This window comes from Citrus clementina, unplaced genomic scaffold (assembly GCF_000493195.1).
Source record: "Citrus clementina cultivar Clemenules unplaced genomic scaffold, Citrus_clementina_v1.0 scaffold_2, whole genome shotgun sequence".
In the NCBI taxonomy this organism is placed as follows: Eukaryota; Viridiplantae; Streptophyta; class Magnoliopsida; order Sapindales; family Rutaceae; genus Citrus; species Citrus x clementina.
In genome coordinates, this window is record NW_006262688.1 from 17,827,101 (window position 1) to 17,848,886 (window position 21,786).

The 21,786-nt window shown below is 36.9% G+C and overlaps 1 protein-coding gene across 1 annotated transcript; it reads left to right on the forward strand.

Moving 5' to 3' along the window:
* The first annotated feature begins 15,391 nt into the window (after positions 1–15,391).
* On the forward strand, positions 15,392–18,153 carry LOC112100934 (protein FAR1-RELATED SEQUENCE 5-like). The gene is made up of 2 exons (XM_024190814.1): positions 15,392–17,990; positions 18,107–18,153. Exons 1-2 carry the CDS (start codon positions 15,392–15,394, stop codon positions 18,151–18,153), a joined length of 2,646 nt encoding a protein of 881 aa, XP_024046582.1.
* The last annotated feature ends 3,633 nt before the right edge of the window (positions 18,154–21,786 follow it).

Genomic DNA, 21,786 nt, shown 5'->3' on the forward strand with positions numbered 1-21,786 from the left:
CCTACACGCGCCAAGGCTAAGTAATGAGAATCCCAGGACGAGCTCTGCGAGGTTCAAGCTGGAGCCCTTAGAGCGAGGCGGCAAGCTTTTGAGGGAGATTATCGTATCTTGTAATGCGAAGAAGTAATCAAAGTTCAGTTGATTTATTTTGTATTATTAAATTTAAATCCTTTTACAGTCGATTTGTTTGCTTTATTTCAGTGATTCACACACACATATTATTTTAGGCATTTGAATATATGATGAAGAAGAAGGGGAGGCATAACAAGCAAAACTATGTGCAAAGGCTGTTGAATATAAGGCTATGTCGGCTGAAGGCGAAAATGTAAGATGCTTACTTTTTAACTGGCTTTGTTATTCATCTTTGGGGTTGATAAAGAATTATTTGCTTGTTCCTGTGGTGTTAGAAGAATATAACGTTGGAGATGCAGGAACCTGTTTGTTTCTTTATTGAAGCTCAGGCAAATTTTTCATTTTAATTGGGTGCCTATAGAAATTTTTTGTTTTTTTTTTATATAAGTAGTGTTTAACATGTGTTGGTTGTAGAAGTGGGATTGTTTATTGATTAGGGTGATAAATTAAAGATCTTGCATTGCAGTTTTTTAACACTTTAGAGGTAGGCAAGTATAGGATTAACATTTGATTTCTTGTTTTGGCTTGGCTGCATTATAGATGTTGGATTAACATGTCTTGGTTGTGTGAACTTGAAGAAAAAAATTTAATGGCATTTTTTCATACTTTTTAAAGTTGTATTCACATTTTATTTGTGGAACAATTTCGTTAGTGTATCAACCGGCTTCGATAGTCTTTTGTAAATGAGTCTTTTTAATTTGGAGGTTAAAATAATAGGGGAAACAAAGATGAGTTGGATATATTTAACATTCTGGCTTACCTGATCTTTACATAAGATAATTGGTTTATGCCTGTAACTACTGATTATGTCCCTTGGGGAACATTGTTGAAACATTTTAGTAACGAAACTTTTTCTTATTTTTATGGTAAGGAGAGGGAAATGGTAAGTTATGAAGAGTAGATAAATTCAGGTCAGTATAATAGACAAACAAAATGAAGATTGCTTGTTAGGATGATGAATTGGCAATAAAGAGGATGCAGCGATGTAGCATTTTATGTTTTGGGGGTCGCTTAATTATATTTGTTATAGACATGTTTGGAAAATGGACTGGAAGTTACCACAGGCTGAAAGTGATTATCACAGAGCAAAAAACGATGAGCTTGAAAATTTTGTAGAAGAGACATCAATAAGGCATTTGCGAGGCAAGCTGGACAAGCAACTGAAGAACAGATCCAAGCGTAAAAGCAACAAACGGAGAGGGAAAAGGCTATGATTGGACGTGAAACAATAAGGGTAAAAGCAATGCAATGCTAGAAACAAAAGGGAGAGCACATGAAGCAAAGCTTGCATACTACCAGTGATCATATCGGGGGTATAAATTAAACTTCATTCGATTTAACTGAAGAAAATTAAAATAGTTGTTTTGATTACAGCCAAAACTTTTTTGATATTGCAAAATTTCGTAGTTGAGTTTACTTTGACAATGTGATTTGTTAGTAGACAAAGTTAATGATAATTACGTAGTTTCCTGGTTCTTTTAACAATATAATATGCTGTCAGCTGCAATTCCATTGTTGGATACCGTTTATTTGCCATAGAGGGTATTCCAACATCTTAGCTTAAGGATAATATGTATTAAATACAATGCTTAAAGTTATGCTTGAGTCACCTGTTAAAATGTTATTAAAGGAAAAGTTCTGCATCTATGGCATTCTTAATCTTTTAGGGGTTTACGAGGTTTATTAACCGACCAAAATAAGATGATTGATGCAGTTGGGGAAATGATTGCTCTTGGAACAAGGAGTTAAGATAATCCGATCATAAAATGTTTTAATTAAAGATTTACAATTGTGTTGTTTCATATATGTATGTGGGATTTGACTGCTGAAGCTGAGGATTTATTTAGTTGACTTTGAATGGTGTCTGTTTTATCGAAAATGTTCTCGAATATAGGTGAAATAAGTGCACTCAATGGTCTTGTTTTCATTCTAGTGACTAGTACAAGGATGTAGGTCATGCACTCGCCTGTAGGTATGCTGGTGATCTTGATGCAGGAGTACCGCGTTTAAAAGAATTGAGATATGGTATTGGAATTCCCTCTATGTAGTGAATATGAATAAGACCTGAAGCTCGGAAAGCTGTAATTGGAACGGTGCAATTGTTTGTTGTAGACACTATAATATTAACTTATCTTATTATTTTTTTCCCTTTTTTTCTCTTTATTTGATCACCTTATCATCTTCGAAGTGTCTCCATCTTCTCTATGGGAATTTGTTATCTCTGTTGCTCATGTGTGATAATTGTTATGAAGAAATGTATAGGTATAATGATAAATTTTCAGTTCTGTAGTAGTTGATCTTTTAACCCTTACATTAATTGTCCTCATTTATTTGAAACATCAGTGCTGAGAAAATATCCACAGGATGTAACTAGTACATTCACCCAATGACCAGCACGATCCATCCGCAATTTGGGATAACAAGTTGAACAAGGAACAATAATAAGTTAGACATAAACAATGAATCACATACAACATTCTTGACAATATAAATATTGTTATAATGATATCAAAGCATACAAAATAACAGGGTAGGCCACATTGAATTCCTGCGATACAAATAACCAAAAAGTAGCATACAAAATAACAGAGCAGGCCACATTGATTTCCTGCGATACAAATAACCAAAAAGTTGCACATCGCTGACTGGGGTCCTAAAGGCCTGTAGAGATTATTAAACAAAAGTGATTAAATTTCTTATTATACAATGGTAAGAAGGCACAAGTGTGATCCCACTTACTAATTGAATCATCCCAGCTGCTGCTGTTTGGAATGTTGAGGTTGTCGTACTCTATCACAGGTGTGTGGCTCTGGTGGCATAATATAATGAAAAATGAAAAACAAATAAGAAGCAATGGTTATTTTAGCATAAGATGTTTAGGTACATACAGCAACATAAGATGTTGAAGTGAAAGATATTAAATATTTAATTGGATAAGTTTACCTGTGTTTCATCGTCTCCATTCATAGGATCTATTAACCTTTTCAGTGGTGGCTGAACAATGTCAATAAGTTGAGGCGTCCACTTACATATTTCGGGAAGCTCTTTCATACCTGGTCCATAGGTTGACCTGTATACCTCAACTGTCATAAAATCATGTACAAAGTCAGCATATGACGCAGCCCAATGGATTATGCATCGGCAAGCATGGGGACATGGTATTCCAGAAAGTTGCCACAAGCCACAAGAGCATATCGCAAGTTCCTTGTTAACTACAAAAGAAAGTCCATTCATCGTGACAGTTAAAATCTTTGGGTCTGCACCACTATGTATGTTCCAGCCGTCACCTTCAATGACATTTTGTGTTATTTGTTGCCGTGTTGTTGGAGTGATGCTGTCATGCACCCAATCCCACCCAGCCAAGTACCTTTTTTGAAAAATTTTTGCAGTTTCTTTTGTTATTGCAGTAAATCTGTTTGCCACATTCATATCTAGATACTTCAACAACCAAATCCGAAGTTGCTCTGTAGCACTTATAGTTATGTCGGTACTCTTAGCCCATTCAGGCATGCAGTAAAGAGCCCATGTATGACATCCTCTATCAATCAGCCACTGATAACAGTCCCTGTTATGACATTGTAATAGCATCATTTGATGTTGGAAGGCAGCCTTATTTGTGCTCCTGCAAGCACTCCAAAACAACGAGTACACAAGTGCATGGGGAAATTGCTTCATAAGTTTGTTGTAAATACTAAAACAACACTGCCTATATTGAGCATAGGGAAGGAACTCTGACACTGCCTCATCAACTCCATTATCCCCATCACACATTATGCAAATACCTTTTCCATAATCCATATAGTCCATGCGGAGTCCTTCATATAGATTCTTAAGGAAAAATGACCACGAATCCAAGTTCTCTTCCTGTACCTCGCAAAACGCGATGGGGAGTACGGCATTGTTACCATCACGACACACTGCAACGAGCATCACACTTTTGTATGGACTATCAATCTCCCATCCATCAACAATTACTAGTCTTCGACTCGTTGTTTTGAAAGCATGTGAACAATCAGCAAATAGAACAAACATTCTGTCAAATATCGGAGCAACTAGATCATCATATGTTTTTGTCTGTATTTTGATAATATTGTCCTTGTTAACCTTCAACATTTCATTTTTGTAGTGGAGTAAGTGCTCGTATCCATAACTGTGATCGGTTCGCAGCCAAAATTTAGCAACTTTGTCTATAGCCTCTACCTTCCATGTTGGGTATTTGATTCCAGAGCATCTTTCAATTTCGTCCCCCAATCTATCTAAATCAATATTCGGGTTTTCTACCCACAAATGTAAGAACTTTGCTGCGTTCCACATGGTCCCCAATGCGAAATTGTTATTGTGCCTCTTACATGTGTGGTTTGGTATGATTTCCTTCAGCACAAACACATTGCCTTTGCGCACCTTCGCTGCACTTACTTTCCAATCACACATGAGGTTAGAACATTCACAACTGATGAGGGTACTTGTATTCTCCATTACACAAAGTTTGATGCCATCTCGCATTGCCTGAATCTCCACAGCCCGTCTAAAATGAAATTCATCCTTAAATCTTTGTCCTAGCTCCATGGTAATACCGTTCGCCCCCCCTTTGCGAAATAAAAACCCATCAATGGATGATCTTTCATTTTTTTTGTTAACAAAATTCTGTATTAAATAATCCTCGTACCCTTCCCATGAGTTTTCTAATGCACTGCCATCATTTTCAGTGCTGTCAGACAAAAATACACTCCCATCATTGGAGAGTTCACCAACATCACGGTTATGATTGAAAAATGGCCAAGGTGGTTCTCCCGCCATAGTGTCTTTGGCAAGAAAGTTGATAGCAGAGTCTATAATAGCGATGACAGAGTGTTCAACATTATCAGACTCATCAACATCCTTTAGATCATTTATTACCTCAGTGTCGGAAATATGTACTCCCCTTGGTTGGTCTGAAGTATATTTGGAATCAATAGCAATAGTGCATTGACCGTAAGGCATCTGTAACTGAACTCCAGAACTTGAGCCTCCATACACATGTCCACAACACTGTTGAACCTTAACATCCGAACATCCCTTATCTCCTGACTTCCTTCCATCTGGAAACAGGACTTTGGCGATGTTTTTTTTACGTGTATTAGACGTTCTCATCTTTGATGCTAGCGTAGGTGATTCAACGTCCTCAATATTCCGTGCATTTTGAACAACCAATCTTGGGGAAGTCCGCAAATGCTTGGGTTCCCTAACAAATATATATAAATAATCACAGCAGACACGTTGACAACCATTCGATAACATAACTTTTGTTAACGGATGCAATATATAGTATATATAATTTTAGTGTAATATGGAATTTTATGACTAATAACACAACGAACATGTCTTTGTAAGTTTGTTAAGAAAATGAATGAAATAATAAGTACACAAGGAATTTATAATTAATATTCACGATTGAAGAGATTTTACGTCTTCGTCATAGGCAGTACCTCATTAGCGTTGTGGTTGCTGCCTCCCGTCGGTTGTTTTGGAGCTTTTTCTTGAATTCGCGTCGCCGATGGTAAATGATTCCCCTAACTTTGTTACGAAGCCAAAGCAACAATTCGTAAAACAAGGAGTAATATAAAAATAAACCTTCAGTTTTTGATTCGTAACTGGAGCTTTTGTAGAAAAATAAAAGATGAAAATATCTGTTTTTTTTTCATTCCTCGAGCACGATTATTTGCAAATTACAATTGGCGATTCTTCAAATTTGAACCTAAAGACCGCGAAGTAGAGGCATTTATTCGTCTTTTATAACTACGTAAAGGCGATGACTCCCACCAATTAACATGTGACTAGGCCCATTGTTACTGATATTAGGGTAATACTGTAAGTCAACTGTGAACATTTGGGCCGGATCAAAACCTCAGAGCAGCTCGATACTAGGTCTATCGTCCCATTTCATTATTTGTTCATTTTCTGGATCTTTTGTATCGTATTATCCATCAGTTGTGTAGTTTGTTATTTTTAAAATACTTGATACGCATTTATAAATTGCGCAATATAACTGCGTATAAATGAATACTATGCTGGAAAAAAACTTATTCGTCGTCTTATAACAAATTTGAACTACGTATAAATTAATGATATGTTGGCCAGTTACCGTCTAATAACAGTTTCAATTGTTAATCGATCGCATAGCCCCTAAGATAGTTGTCGGCTCATTATTTTAAATCATTAATCTCAAAGATATTTTTGTTTAGCCGCTTAACAACATTTAAGTGCTCTTTATATTGCTGAAATCCCCCAAGTATTTCACATTAAAAGGCCAAAAACGAGTGTCCCAGTCGATGAAGTTACTTAAATACGTTGTTTTCACTTGCAGCTATTCATTATACAGAATAAATTCTTGATTGTAGACTGTACGTATAATGATGTATGGTTTCAGTGTCAAATACGTATATGATCATTGGAAATTCACTCCATGCGAGGCAACAAACTACATATAAGTTAAATTAATTAAAAATTTAACAGTTATGAGAAAAGGACAAAATTATTAGTGCCCTGATGTGACAGGATCTTCCGTGGTAGAAAAGCTAGTATTTAATGGGCATGGCTCAATTTCACAAACTTTTTTAAGTTTAAAGAGTTGACGTTGACAAATTATATATGGTAATAGTGTCTCCAAATTGCCGATATCATTGCAAGACTGAAGCCCTCCTCTCTATTCACGTACATTGGCCTCTTGGGGTCCCTCCAACTACATAGCGGCTCACCTGATATTTTATAGCATATGGTCTTGTGTATCATATGATATTAGATGGTAGCCACTTAAGGTATACAAAAAATTACTGCAGGTAATTACCTAACATTTGTGTTGATTCCAAATTTGCACGGTTCGAAGGGGAATGCTACTTCGAAGAAAATTTATGCCATGTGCATAATGATCACAGCCGCTGATGCCACGTGATTTTAAAGTGACAAAAACTTTTTTTTGATGTAATTAATACTTGTATCATTATTACCCCAAAAGCGCGCCGGGTTTTAAGACAAGTGTAAGCAAAGTAAGTCATGTCTCTTTCAAAAAAGGCAACAATGTTCATTTCGATTAAGACAGAAAATGTTAAGGGGTAAAGTTGATTACGTGACTTGCGGCCTCGAAGATCTACATCTGTGGTAGGAAGTATTGCACTATCGATTAGTGCTCCGGTGACTTTATCACTAACCTCTATCATTTCTCACTTAAACTACTTAAAACAGAACCACAAATAGTGGTTGCAGCCTTACAGGGATGGGCGGATCCATAGGCATAGGTTGGTAATATCTTTAAGCGGTTGGCATAAGCACCTTTGGCTTTCAGAAATTATAACGTAGTGGTGGTAGTTATATAAAATTTTCAGTATGGCCCTTCAACATGTTCTCGTACCTATACTTATAGACACGTGCTCAAGTCAATGAACTTCATAATTATTTTTCTTACAAAATAAAAAATATATATATTTACTTGAGGTGTGTATTTCAATAATACTAATGTTTAGCTTCATACTTGCAAATAACTGTAAAGGGAGGATTATGGGCGGAAATTTCATATTCTGTAAAATATTAGGTTAATGGATATAGAATACGTGCTCTATCAATTACCTACCCCACCACCGACCTTTTACTATAAGAGCCCTACATTTTCATTCATCTATGCAACAAATCCATTCAGCTTTGCAACAACACAAGGTACTTTTCTGCATTCAAACTTCGCACACATAGATTTTAGTGTGTAATAACTTATTATTCGTCATGTAAAGTCAGCCTTCACTTTGTGTTTTACACTTGTTAGCATGTGATGCATAAACGCGTTGTTTTCAGTAATCTACTGCTCCTCCATGAGTCGTGATTACTAAGTTATTATTGGACTGAAACCTCAAATATTTTTTCATTTTCAGTTTCACATATCATGATGTGCAGTTTGTTGCATTACAATATATGTAATAAAAATTGCATGTGTTTAATTTTTTCAGATGGTTCAGCCTCATGGTACCCATTATACCTCAGACGCCCATTTCACGTACATCTTGGATTATATGGGCGAGAGCATTGCTGTTCAAACTGTTCGACCCACTCGGTTCAAGCTATTGAACCTCTGCTTCATAGCTTCTTCGGCTTTGCAAAACGACGAATCACCACCAAATCACTTGTTCCGCCCAACGTGTGCACCATCGTGGCTGGGCCATGTTGTCAAATTATTCTCCGATGACGTTCTTCAAGTCATGATCCACGAGAGCATTAAGAGAGGTGACAACGCACTTCATATTTCTGTCAATTTCACACCTATTGGCGCTCGTCGTTCAGGCCCACCACGAGAACTCAACGGTCTTCCTGTTGAGGTTCCAGTTATTGTGGACATGGGAGGCAGACATCGCCATCCTATTGTTCAACATGTGACTCATGTCCCAGCCCCACCTCCAACTGTAGTGGCGGTTGCAGCTAGGCCAGCAGTGCCTTTAATACCCTCGACACAACCTCTCAATGGAGTGACTGAGCATGCACCACAAAATAGGATGCCGGTCTGTTTTCATGTGGCCGCTGCAACTGTTTCTTCACCTGTCAATACTCTTCAGGGCCAACGAGCAACTGAGGTTCGAGTCAATCCACGACTTGAAGGCGTCACCCATGCACCTCCACAGAGCGAATATAATGAGGTGCATCTTCACTCTCCCGCCCAACAAGTTATAGAATCTGTCCATACCCCTCTGCCAGTGCAACCAGATGTTGGTGATAGCGCGATTTCTGGAAAACCACCTTCCGCCCCCAAACGCATGTATAAGTGTCAGAAATGCGAAGGCATTGGACACAGCAAGCGCTTTTGTAAGCTTAAGAAACCTGCTCATGTTCGGCCTGAAAGCTCTACATCTGCAGAGGTAAGATATTTGGGCATGATGTTCATTTTCTATTTGATGACAAAAGTTACCACATTTGTTTGTATGGTTATGCACATTATAATTATTGTTTATCTGTTTTAAGCTGTATTGTTCTGTGGTCCAGGATACTAAACGGGGGGATAATGGACAGAGGGGGGATATTGAAGCATTCCCCGTAGTGATGCTTGGGGAGGCAGAACCTGCTTCGTCAACTTAATAGTACTTTGAACCACCACCATCCTTTCGTGCGTAGTGATGACGTACTTTTTGTTGTAGTATATGCACCACTTTTGTTAGAAAGTGACGGGTGTGTTAAGTCACTTTTATGCCTTAGAGGCTGAAGTTCGTGGTGATATCTATGTTTTGAAAATGGCCCATGTCTTGTAGTAGGTGTGTATGCCTTGTACAAATGTGATCAGGTAAGTATTTTGTAATATGCTCACCAGTGGAATGAGGAATTCGAAGCTTCACTCATGCCTTAATTGTTCGTCCATTAAGTCGCGTGTATTTCCCTTTCATTCAGGAAGTATTCCATGCTTCTTTAAATAATTATTTGAACGTAAATGAACCACTACAGTTTTGCGAACTATGTGCCCCATATTTAATTAATTATGTAATTATTATTTGAATCTGGATGTGGTATCTGGTTGCTCGTGGAGCCCTCATGGCAATTGTGGTTTGAACTCTCATTACTCTATTTTTATGATCGAAGCAGTATATGCAGACGAGAAAACTTCGGATCGAATTGGAATAAGCTTCCCCCCCTCTGTTCACTAAAATGCCTCAGTAATTAATAAATATTCACTATTTGAATAAGAAGATTTAAAATAAGTATTCACTTACTTTTCTCCAAAGTATATTAAATACTTTAGTAATATGAAATTTATTATTAACACTTCAATTAATGTGAAAATTTATTCAATACTATGTCTTTTGCTACCTATTGTTAGCATTATATCAATATTGTAATTAGTTAATAATCATCATATGAATATTGTAAACAACTAAATACTATTATATATTAGTTAATGATCAATGATCCCCAATCTGGGTTTGGATTCCCTAATCCCGGTGGTTAACGCAACCTTAATGTTTTCACAATCCTATGTTTCAGTAGTGGATTGGTTTCTTTGCATGATGTTATTAAACCCTCGGCATTGCCTGATCGTCGTGTGACAATATGTTATTTTTACCTTAGAGACCTCTTAAATATATTATTATAGGGTCCAGCTAGCTTGCAACCGTAATTTAGTATCCCATTTTTTGTCTTTTATTTATCCAACCATTAGATTCAACCCAAGAGTTGCAAAAGCAATTACAACGGCAAGGATGCAATTACTTGCTTATTAACATTGCAGCCCCTCTTGTTTCATAAAAAAATAAGAAAAGGTTAAATTTCAAAATTTTGACACAGAAGTCTACGAAAATATTTTAGAATCTTTATAGGGGTCCAGGTAATTTAATAAATTAATATATCTACATATACAAAAATTTATGAAATACAAGTAAGCAACCCAAGAGGGGGTGAATTGAGATTCTAAAAAATTATTCAATAATAAAGAAAATCTTAATGCAATTATAACTCAAATTCAAAGCAATAATAATTAAGATGATCACAATATAAAAAGGTAAGGAAAGAGAGATTCAAACACGAGATTATTACGTGGTTCGGCCAACCTCGCCTACGTCCACGCCTCCAAGCTTTCCGGGCTTGAGGATTCCACTAAGCAAGCCTCCAAGGCTTCAAATGCTTACACTTGACTTCCAAGGTGTCAATGGACCTTTACAACAAGAGATTATCCCCAATGTCTTAACCCAAGTGTATCCCAACACTTACAATCACTCAAAGTAAAAGATTACAAATTGTTTTTCTCTCACACAATATTTAAGATTACAAATCAATGCTCAAAGTGTGAATAGATGAAATGAGAATATGTTTTAAAGCTCTATGAAGATTGTACTCTCGGATATATGCTCAATGGTAGTGTTGTGATCAACCTTCTTTGAATTTGAATGAGCCTATTTATATCTGGAGCTGAAAATCTAGCCGTTACAAACTGTCGGGCAGAAAATGGTTCGCCGTTAACTTTAAACGGTTAACCGTTTCGCTCATTCAAATTTACCGTTGGACCAGAATTCAAATAAACGGTTTGCCGTTTAGGATTGCCCTTTTGCCGTTACCTTCCAGAGACCTGCAAGATGAGCATTCGTTAGACGTTTACGCTAAATGGTTAAGGACTTGCGTGAGGTAACGTTTCTGGATATTATCGGTTAACCGTTTGAACAATAATCGGTTAGCCGTTTGTCTCCAGTAACCTGCACAATGAACATCAGTTAATCAATACCAGTGGCGGACAACCTTCAATTCTAGACGTTATCGGTTAACCGTTTAAAAATAAACGGTTCACCGGTTGTTTCCAGTAGCCTTCCTATCTTGGGTGTTTTCTGTTAAGCGTAAACGGCTAGAGCTTAGGCAATATGATGCTCTCTGGTGATAATCGGTTAACCGTTTAAAAATAAACGGTTCACCGTTAGTTTCCAGTAACCTTCTCATCTTGGGTGTTTTCCGTTTTCCATTAACGGTTAGAGGTTAAGGAAATGTGTTACTCTCTGCCTTTAATCGGTTAACTGTTTTATAATAAACGGTTCACCGTTTATGACCAGTATTGCAATTTTAAACAAGTTTTCGCAGAGAATTTCTTTCTAATTTGAAATCCATCTTTTATGAAGAAATAAGGCAATGATTAAAAGAGTTTTCGTTTATTAAGAAATAGCTCCATTATTTTTGTCAAAATACATTTAAAATTTGTTATCATCAAAATCAATATTATTAACATATTTATGTTAACAAACTTAACTTTTATTTCTATAAATTTGCTCAACATCATATAACCTTATAATTGCTAGCATAAGATATAAATTTAGTCTAAAATATTTATTCAAAGGGTCCTCTTAGGACAAAAAATTAATTATCATATGATAATTTGATTGGCATAAACTCTATAATTCTTAATTTACTTATCCATGCCAAACACTAGGGGTGTTCGCGGATCGGATTTTACGGATTGGACATTAATCCATATCCGATCCAAGATTTTACGGATTATAATTTTTCAATCCAATCCAATCCACGGATTGATAAATTCAATCCAAATCCAATCCATATATCTGCGGATCGGATGCGGATTTGACTCAATCCATATCCAATCCATATGGAACGAGTGAATGTGAAGTGGCTCAATGGACTTGGGAAAGAATATGGCTTGCTCTCGCCGGAATCGCGCGGCCGATATCCTTTAGATCCATGTCGAGAGTGTATCCAACCAATATTGAGTGCTGCTAGTTTGTGTGACGACGGAGAAGCTTAGAGTTTTTTGTTTGTAAATTATTGGTGATTTGACGTTATGTTACTTTGCTTTTGCTAGTGCGTGTAACTTTGCTTTTATTTTGTTTTACAATGTTGACACGTTATATTTGTATATTTGATTATTTAATTAATTTTCATTTTATATTATTATTGGGTAATGGCTAAGATATGTTATAGTGCTTAGTAACTATGCAATGTCACATTTATAAATTTTTTATGTGGTATTTATAATAATTTTTTAATTATATATATATATATTGCGGATTCACAGAATTCTGCGGATTTACATAAGTAAATCCATATCCAATGGCCCATCGATTGCGGATTTTTAAATTTATAATCCATATCCAATCCACGGATCGGATTTATACGGATCGGATTGAGCGGATCGGACGGATTGAGCGGATCGGATTGGATTCTGAACACCCCTACCAAACACTATATTGGATTCAAAATTTTAGTAAAATAAACATATGTCACCATCTTTAACCACATTCAATAGACCCTAATTGTTTAGATTTTCTTATAGAGAGCAAGATATAGTTCTTTTCTTATTCAGGCACGTAAAAATTATTAAAAATAAACACAATAGATTTCTTTTAAGAGAATGCACACATTATTTTTATGGGATTTTGTGTTCAAGAAATTAATCTAATTATGTGGTTAGAAGACTGTCTATTTTTTGATATTTTAGAAGAATTATATGTTGGATAAATTGGGTGTTTGGTATAATGGAGGCAAGATAGTTATGTCCATTATTATAAGGTGACCCCCTTGAATGAAATACGTTGGTCATAATTTTAATAATTAATTGTTATAATGATGTGTCATTATGATATCTAATTAAACTTCACTGTGGGATCAGACATACATTAATACGGTCACTTTAAGCCTAAATTAAATTCAGACACCATCAACAAATTCTCTGCGAAGCTTACAAAGATACTAATTTTACTTACCAAGGTAGATGGGCCATCACAATTCACTAAGTTGAAGATAATCTGAACACCTAAACATTAATGAAATAACATTATGTACAAGGCGTTTATATGAAGAAAAAAAATATTGCCATAATTTATAGATCCCATGACCAATATGTAGGTTTGGCACGTGCCTGATGGGTGTGTCAGTTTGGCCAGTATAAACGCCTTTTCACAGTCAAGGTTCATAACATTTCTTCGTCTACCAAAATTTTCCATACCCACCGTGGTATCTGGTTGCTCCATAAACGGAGGGCTTTACACCATTGGCGAGAGGATCGTTTGGCCTGCAGATATCTTTCTCACATTACGTGCACGTGCGGAGGAGTTCGAGGGATCCCCACTGCCGTTGGGCTCTACTTGTTCAGGTCAGTGTCCATTACAGAACCGTATCGCCCAAAGTCATACTATATGTCTGGAATATCGCATAAACTTAACATGTTTTGTGCGTGTTTTATGTTAGCTTTGTCATTAAGAATGGCATTGTGGATTATAATATGTAATGTACAACATCTCCTGGTTGTGTTGTTGTGGTTGATAGTTAGGGTTTCAGTATTTCCATGTCGGTTGTAAAGGTAATAAATTTGCCCTTGTGGCTATAGTTGAAAGTCAATTAAGTAAGTGTAAGTGACCTGTGTAAGCGAATTAAACTTTCGGATTTATAATCTCCTGACATGTTCCAACAAAGCACAAACAATCCCCCATAAATAAGTTGTTACTGTCGCTAAGAAAATTGGGAATAATGCAGGCTTTTGAAGGCAATGGCACGCACAACTTATTACGTTGTGTTTGTTGGAAGAAGACTAGGGATTTATGATTCATGGCCCGAATGTCAATTACAAGTGAATGGATTCCCTGGAAACTCGTTCAAGTCGTACAAATCGAAGGAATCCGCTGAAAAGGCATATGAATCCCACCGTATTGCCTCTAAACAAGAAGCAAACTATGGAATCATGTGCGCGGCAGGCCACGATCAAGGAGAAATTCCCACCTCCTTTAACGCTAGGGAAAATTATAGTCTGCTTATAAACCGAAAGTGCTTGGAGGTAGGTGTAGCCATTGGGTTATTTACTGTTGTTACTGCAGTTGTACTTAAGTTAATCGCATAGCTCCACTATGCCTATAGCTATGGAGTTCAATTAGATATGATGTAATCGGAAACTGTGCAAAACATTCATCGTAATAGTTTTGCACTATCAATGAACCTATCAAATAACACTTTTGTTGCCATCTATTTGCCAAAATTTAACATTTTCCGAATAAGCTACAAATCCGAAAAAAACCTACTACGCATAATCTTCTTATTACTTTTTGAATTTGATAATAAAAAAATATTGAAGTATTTATGAAAAAAAATGAAGGAAAGCATATAATTTTATTCAGGCATAAAGGCTTATACGTGGAAACTTGGCCTCAGATAAATTAAACTTTATGTTTGTCCAGAACATGAATATTTGGGTTATTCCAAGCAACAACTGAACTAGTTGTAATAGGCGACCATTACTCTATGGCATCCTTCTCGGCATAGGCCGTAATGATGATGGAAATTTAGTCAATTTCAAAATTTCGCAAAAACCAAGTGCAAATAATTTGGGCGGGAGACTTTAGATTGAGCCCGCCTATTACTGTTCATTGAAGGGCAACAGTATCAGCTTGCGGAAAAATCCAAAAATGTTGCAGGCTTTGCCAAGGGCAAAGACCGTTGACGCCAAATGCAGCCAACCAGTAGATTTCAAATTATATTTTAAATCTACAGCTATCGCATCTACTATTTTCCAACCTTTACAGGAAACAACAACCGAGTGCCTAAGATCAACCCACTTCACTCTGTAAGTATATTAATATTGAACTATATCAGAGACATTGGTTTTGTTTATAGAAATTAACATTGCATTGCATATGTGTCGGTTTCATTAATATGTTTTTAACTGTTATTAATTGAGTCCTTACGGTGAGGTTATAATATATGGACTATCTATAACTATATACCACTCTGGTAAATAAAAGTGTTTAAATTGTCAGGCCAATATCTGATCAAGAAAATGTCGTGGACATCGGATTCACAGAGTGATCATGATATAAGTTACCAAATTCTGGAGATAGCAGCTCACGAAATGCATGCAGAAAAGAGTGTTGAATGGGCGGCCAATGACGGAGATCCCCCTAACGAGATGAATAAGGACTCCGTTGAAACAGATATAGAAATTGAAGAGGAGGAGGAAAATGAAGTGAATAACGTGAGTAATACCGCTAACAGTGAATTGACCTTACGAATGATTGAGACAATGGATGTTTTGGGTCGGGAGTTTGTAACCGATAAAGAGGCCGATTCATTTTTCTGTAAATATGCCAAGGCAATGGGATTCGGAGTTCGACGACACAATAAAAGATGGAACACTAAAGGAGTGCTCATGGGAAGAAAGTGGGTTTGCAGCCGAGAAGGGTATCGACCAAAGAAGTTTCTTCATCAGGATAATAGGACAAGAGAAGCAAGACCGCTGACTCGGACTGGGTGCCAAGCTGCCTTTAAGATTAAACGAAAGGACGAGGATAGTGCTTGGATATGTACACAGTTCAATGCCATACACAACCACACTCTAACACCACCTGAACACGTGCACTATATAAGGTGTCATCGGAAGATTTCTGGAGCAGACTTAATTGCGGCATCATCTCTTCACAATGTTGGTATGAAGCCATCACAAATACATGAGTATATGGTCGACAGGTCGGGAGGGTACAATAAGGTTGGATATTTGCGGAAGGACATGCAAAATCAATTGGACACACACCGTAGGAAACTACTACATGAATCAGATGCAGAGTCTTGCCTCTCGTATCTGGAAGGGAAGAAGTGCGATGATCCTGCTTTTTATTTTGCTTACACGGTAAATGAGGATAATAGGTTAGGAGATTTATTTTGGTGTGATGGGGGATGTCGTGCAGATTATGCTGTGTTTGGTGATGTTGTTGCTTTCGACGCAACATATCGAACAAATGCTTATCGGAAACCATTCGTAGTGTTATTGGGCATAAATCAACACAGACGCACTATTGTGTTTGGATTTGCATTACTTTCGGATGAGACAGAACACACATACACATGGTTATTGGAAACTTTCTTAAAAGCCGTAGACGGTAAGCAGCCAAAGTCAGTTATTACAGATGGGGACAAGGCAATGAGGAATGCGATATCGAAGAAATTCCCACAATCGGTACATAGGCTATGTTGTTGGCACCTGGCCAGAAATGCACAAGCAAACATCAATAACAAGGAATTTACTAATGGATTTCAAAGATGTATGCTGCAACCGTATACTAAAGATCAGTTCGAAAAAGTGTGGACAGAGTTGGTGGCACGGCATAATGTTGAACACAATGAGTGGGTGAAGATGTATAGTGACAAACAGATGTGGGCTGAAGCATTTTTACAAGGAAGTTTTTTTGGTGGAATGAGGACCACACAGCGCTCCGAAGGAATGAATGCGTTTTTAAATCACTACGTTAGTATCAGATTGAGACTCGTATCATTCGTCAAGCAAATGGATAGGCTAATGGACAGGCAGCGAGATGTTGAAGGCAAGGATGATTATGATAGTTTTGATGGACGGCCTGTGTTGACAACTCACCTAAAGGCATACGAGGGGCAGGTAGGGGACATTTACACAAGAGCTATATTCCGCATTATCAGAGATCAGATTAATAAGGAAGGTGTCATGATAACTACTCAAATATCCAATGACGATATTGTTAAAGTTTTTCACGTAAGAAAATATGATACTGCTGATAAAGAATGGAATGTTGAAATTAAGGGCATGTGGGATAGTGTTTCATGTAGCTGCCTGATGATTGAGACGCTTGGCAGTCCGTGCTCACATATCTTTGCTGTGATGAAGACAGAAAATGTTAGAACTATTCCAAAGTGTATTATTTTGGGAAGATGGACCAAGAATGCAAAGATTGGGGTTTGTTCACATAACATGAATGAAAAATCAAATTCCACATACATGAGCATTGAAGCACGGTTGGGATCACTGCATGCTGCTTGTCGAAACTTACAGCGACTGGCAGCCAATAGTAGTGAGGCCTTTCAGATTGCCATTGCAGACTTACACAACTTGTCATTACGGTTGGAAGCAATGACATGTTACAAAGAGAAAGAAAAATTAAAGGGCCAGTTGGGAAAAAGAAGTCATGTTCGAGACCCAACTGTAGTTTTAACCAAAGGTTGTAGAAAGAAAAAGAAAATGGGGCCTCCGCCTAAAAGAAGATGCGGCAGCTGCGGCCAACCTGGACATACAATTCGAAAGTGCAAAGCAAAGGAACAACCGGAACAAGCAAATGTTAAATGTGCAACACAAGGCAGTCAATTCATCTGTGAAAATAATGTGGTAATGAATACAAGAGGACTCGGCTTCAAAATGCGTATAGAAACTCCTATTGAATACAACGAAGTGAATGCTCAGTCTACACACTCACAGAACAGCAATAGCTTAAGCCTTGAGAGTAGTTCACAGTCATGGTATCAACAATTCCCTGTCAGCACTGACAATGACTCAACTGATAACACGGGCATCGGAGGATTCTTGCCGAATTTTGAACCGGGTATTGGTAGTACATCAACATTTGCAACAAATCACGGTTGCTTATGGAATGGACATGGATGCTAGTATTGTGAGTATTGCGTTTAATAAATAACCATAGTATTGAATGCATTGTGACTATTTAACTAAATGTGATTGTGCTTCGTGTTGCAGGTTATAGTAATAAGATGATGGGTATCGCATCTCACTGGAATGGTTAAACTCATCAGATGTAGTGCACTGTTACTTTTTATCTGTGGAGTCATCGGATTTGAGGAAAAAAATAGATGTAAATTTTTTTTTTTTGTAATCCTTTCCATTAGATACTCGATATCATATACAGCACATCAGTTGGAAATTCATCCAACCAAATCACATATGTCATCTTTTGCAAATCTTAAACCGTAAAGCATGAGCTGCACTATTGTTAATTGTAGCAGTGTGCTGAGCTCTGAAATTCTGGAAACTATTATTCATTTCCAGAATTTCAGAAATCATCCAAGAGATTTCAACCATGCTACTACATCTATTATTTACAATTTGTACAACCTCAAGACAATCAGACTCCAGTAATGCAGAGACCAATCCTGTTTTTAGAGCCACCTGCATTCCCCATTTAATGGCTGCAGCTTCAGCCATAGCAACATTTGTAAATATTCTGTAACTTATTATAGCAGCAACAATACAGTTATCCTTATCATCCCTAATTACTACCCCCAACCCAGCCACTTGCTTCTCAACATCCACAGTTGCATCCACGTTGATCTTAATCCATCAATAGGAGAGGATTGCCACTGATCTTCCTTGCGATCTTTCTCACGCATGGGCTTAGTACTCTTGATTGCCTACAGTTCTTCAAAGACTCCACTATTGATTCAACTCTTGCAAGGAACTCTGACTGGGGTCTTTTGTTTCCTTTCAAACAACCACTTATTTCCAGCATTCCATATAACCTAGAGCAAACCAACAATTGTCTCCTTATCCAAGAATTTTTGCTGCTTTTCCATATCTTCAATCACCCTTATTATGTCATGGCTTTCATCCTATGGGAGGTTCCCTTATGCTCGGGCTCTTTTCCACACTTTCTTTGCCAACTTGCATTCCAGCAGGATTTGACAAACTTTATTGCATTCCAGCAAGGAAAAAAACAGTTGTTATGTAACATAAAATATACTTATGTCCTACATGAACTTGCTTTATGGCCTTTTTGGGTGGGGAATGTCTTTCTTCGCTACTATAATGAAGTAGAATGATATTTCCACAGACCAATTATTCTTGTTTGAAATATATAGAAGCAATCCAGTAAATAAACATGACGAATAACAGGTTCTATAGCACTTTACCGCATTATCTTGTAAAACTTCAATTGATGATAAATCTTACTTAATGTATATTAAAACAACGATGGTAACTTATAACTAAGATAGATAATAATACACCACCTGAATACTTGTGTGATTACCACAAACATTCTCGACAAGTAGACAAAATTAGTTATAATCGCCTGTACAGTGTTAACTCCCACACTTATTTCCGTGGCCCATGGCCCATTTTTCTTGACCTCATCCTGTTAGTCCTTAGCTTCTTTTCCAAACTGTTATATCGTTTGACGCCATCTATTTCCGTCTCTATGTAATAAATGTCTGCACGTTCCATAACTTTCTTCTTAACAACATTATTTTCAAAGTGAACCAACAGCAACATAAGCCTCAAGCGTTCTTCATCTGAACTGGACCAAATCTGTAATACAATTACATTGCATATACATCATCATTCTATAAACTTATAATAAAAGTTACGAGTATCACAGCAGCAACAATTTTGTCTACCTCTGTTACAGGTTGTGTTGGTCGCCCGATGCGCCTCATTAACATAGCAATGTAAACAGCACAGTCATGTGCTTGACAATCCTTGACAAGTGAGTATGGTTGAAAAATAGAGAATGTGCGAAATGCAAAGGAATGGCCAAATATTTTCTGGATATCCTCATTCAGAACTATATCAAGACAATTCAGCTGATCATAAAACAATTTGTCATGCAATTAAATGGAAACAAATGATGATATCAAGTCCTATTGCAAATGACTTGTTATTTTATGGAAATACCAACTCTTATATTCAAAAGACAAAAGCATAACTTACAATTTCTTGCACTTCTGTCACAAACAGGTTTGATGTTAATGAACTAGATATTGGGTCCCATATCTCGGCACAGTGCTCCTGAACTGAAACCACTAACAAGTACCAATGTGCAAATCCATGATTCACAGGGACAATAATCTGTGTATTAATGTTAAACAAGCAATATAATAAGATTTCTGGCCTTCTGTATAAGCCAAATTTTATCGAAATTATTGCAAATATAATATTCGTACCCTCTCGCATGTATGAAGATCAATAATTTCACACCATTTTGTAACATTTTCCTCAACCCACCTCTGCAGGACTCCCTTTTCACTGATCGCCTGTGCCCGCAATAGAGGCCTCCACATATTAATACCAAGACCTAGCAAATCTTTTTAATTACAGGAACATCATTGTAACCATGGAATATTGTGTGATAACATCCAATCCATCATTGACGAATGTTTAGTCTATCGGACAAAAATATACAACACTAAAACAAGCAACCCAATCTTTCAAGCACCCAGGATATCCACCAAAATTAAAGGACAAAAAAAATTTCAAATCAATTAATCCACGTGTAGTCATTAATTGCCTGCTTACAGCGTTAAGAACTGGTAGAAACCAGCTGTAGCACTTCGCTGTGTCACTGTATTTTTGCAATGTAGATAGCATTTCAGCGACAACAGAGATAATCTGCAATAATACAAACCAGGACAGCATAACCTTAATGAAGTTTATAATTCATATATGTCCCAATGATATAATTTCAAACCCAAATAACATGCAATCAAAAGATGATTCCATTAATTTAAGGAAATTCAATGTCTGAATCAGCCTTGACTTCGTTACTCTTGACTAACCTCTACATTTATCAACCGCGTGGGTGCTAACGACAACATACAGTTCCTATTTAAACAATGCCTCTCCGTCTTGACAATCGTCTCCCTACACATTTGGTAGAGTTTATTAGATTTCACGAATTTAGATAAACTGTAACACCCTGGTAGCTGACACAATATTTCAAAGATGTATGCTTACCCTTCATCTAAGTCTTCATTCATGATGTATTTAATTATCTTAACATCTATGTGTTCCAGTGACCTTGCAACAACAAAAGGTCCAGCCCTATATTGCCTTATCAAATTCAGGAGTGGGTAATTTACTGTCTCTGGAAATTGACTAAGTGATGAATTATTAGTACAATCATGTTCACCATGAATACAACTACCCTTGCCTGATGTCTTCGCTGAACCTGCATTTAAAGGAACTGACACCTGAAAGAAAATGCCTTTGGACGTTAACAATAGAATTCATTATGTAGTTAGAAGGAAGCAGATGCTATGCCATTGAGACAAAAATTACTTCTTGGTTGAGCACAGTTGCTTATTAGTATATCCTACCTACAACACCAACAATTATAAAAAAAAAACACAAATTACTAACCAACCTTAATGCTCCCATAACCACCTTTCTTCTCTATCCATTTTATTAACCTCTTGATCTCGTATCCATTCCATAGTGCAATTGGGCTAATCGATCTATCTCTGCGTAGTCCACCATATACAATTGAATTACAGAACAACATCTACACAAACAATTAAATTAAATAATTTGAAGTCAGTTTAACTAGTACTCCAAAATATTTCAAGGCATATTAAGAAGCCTAATTGTTTTTGAGTGCTACCATATAGTAATTTTATTGATATATCTTATGCTAAAGTTTTATC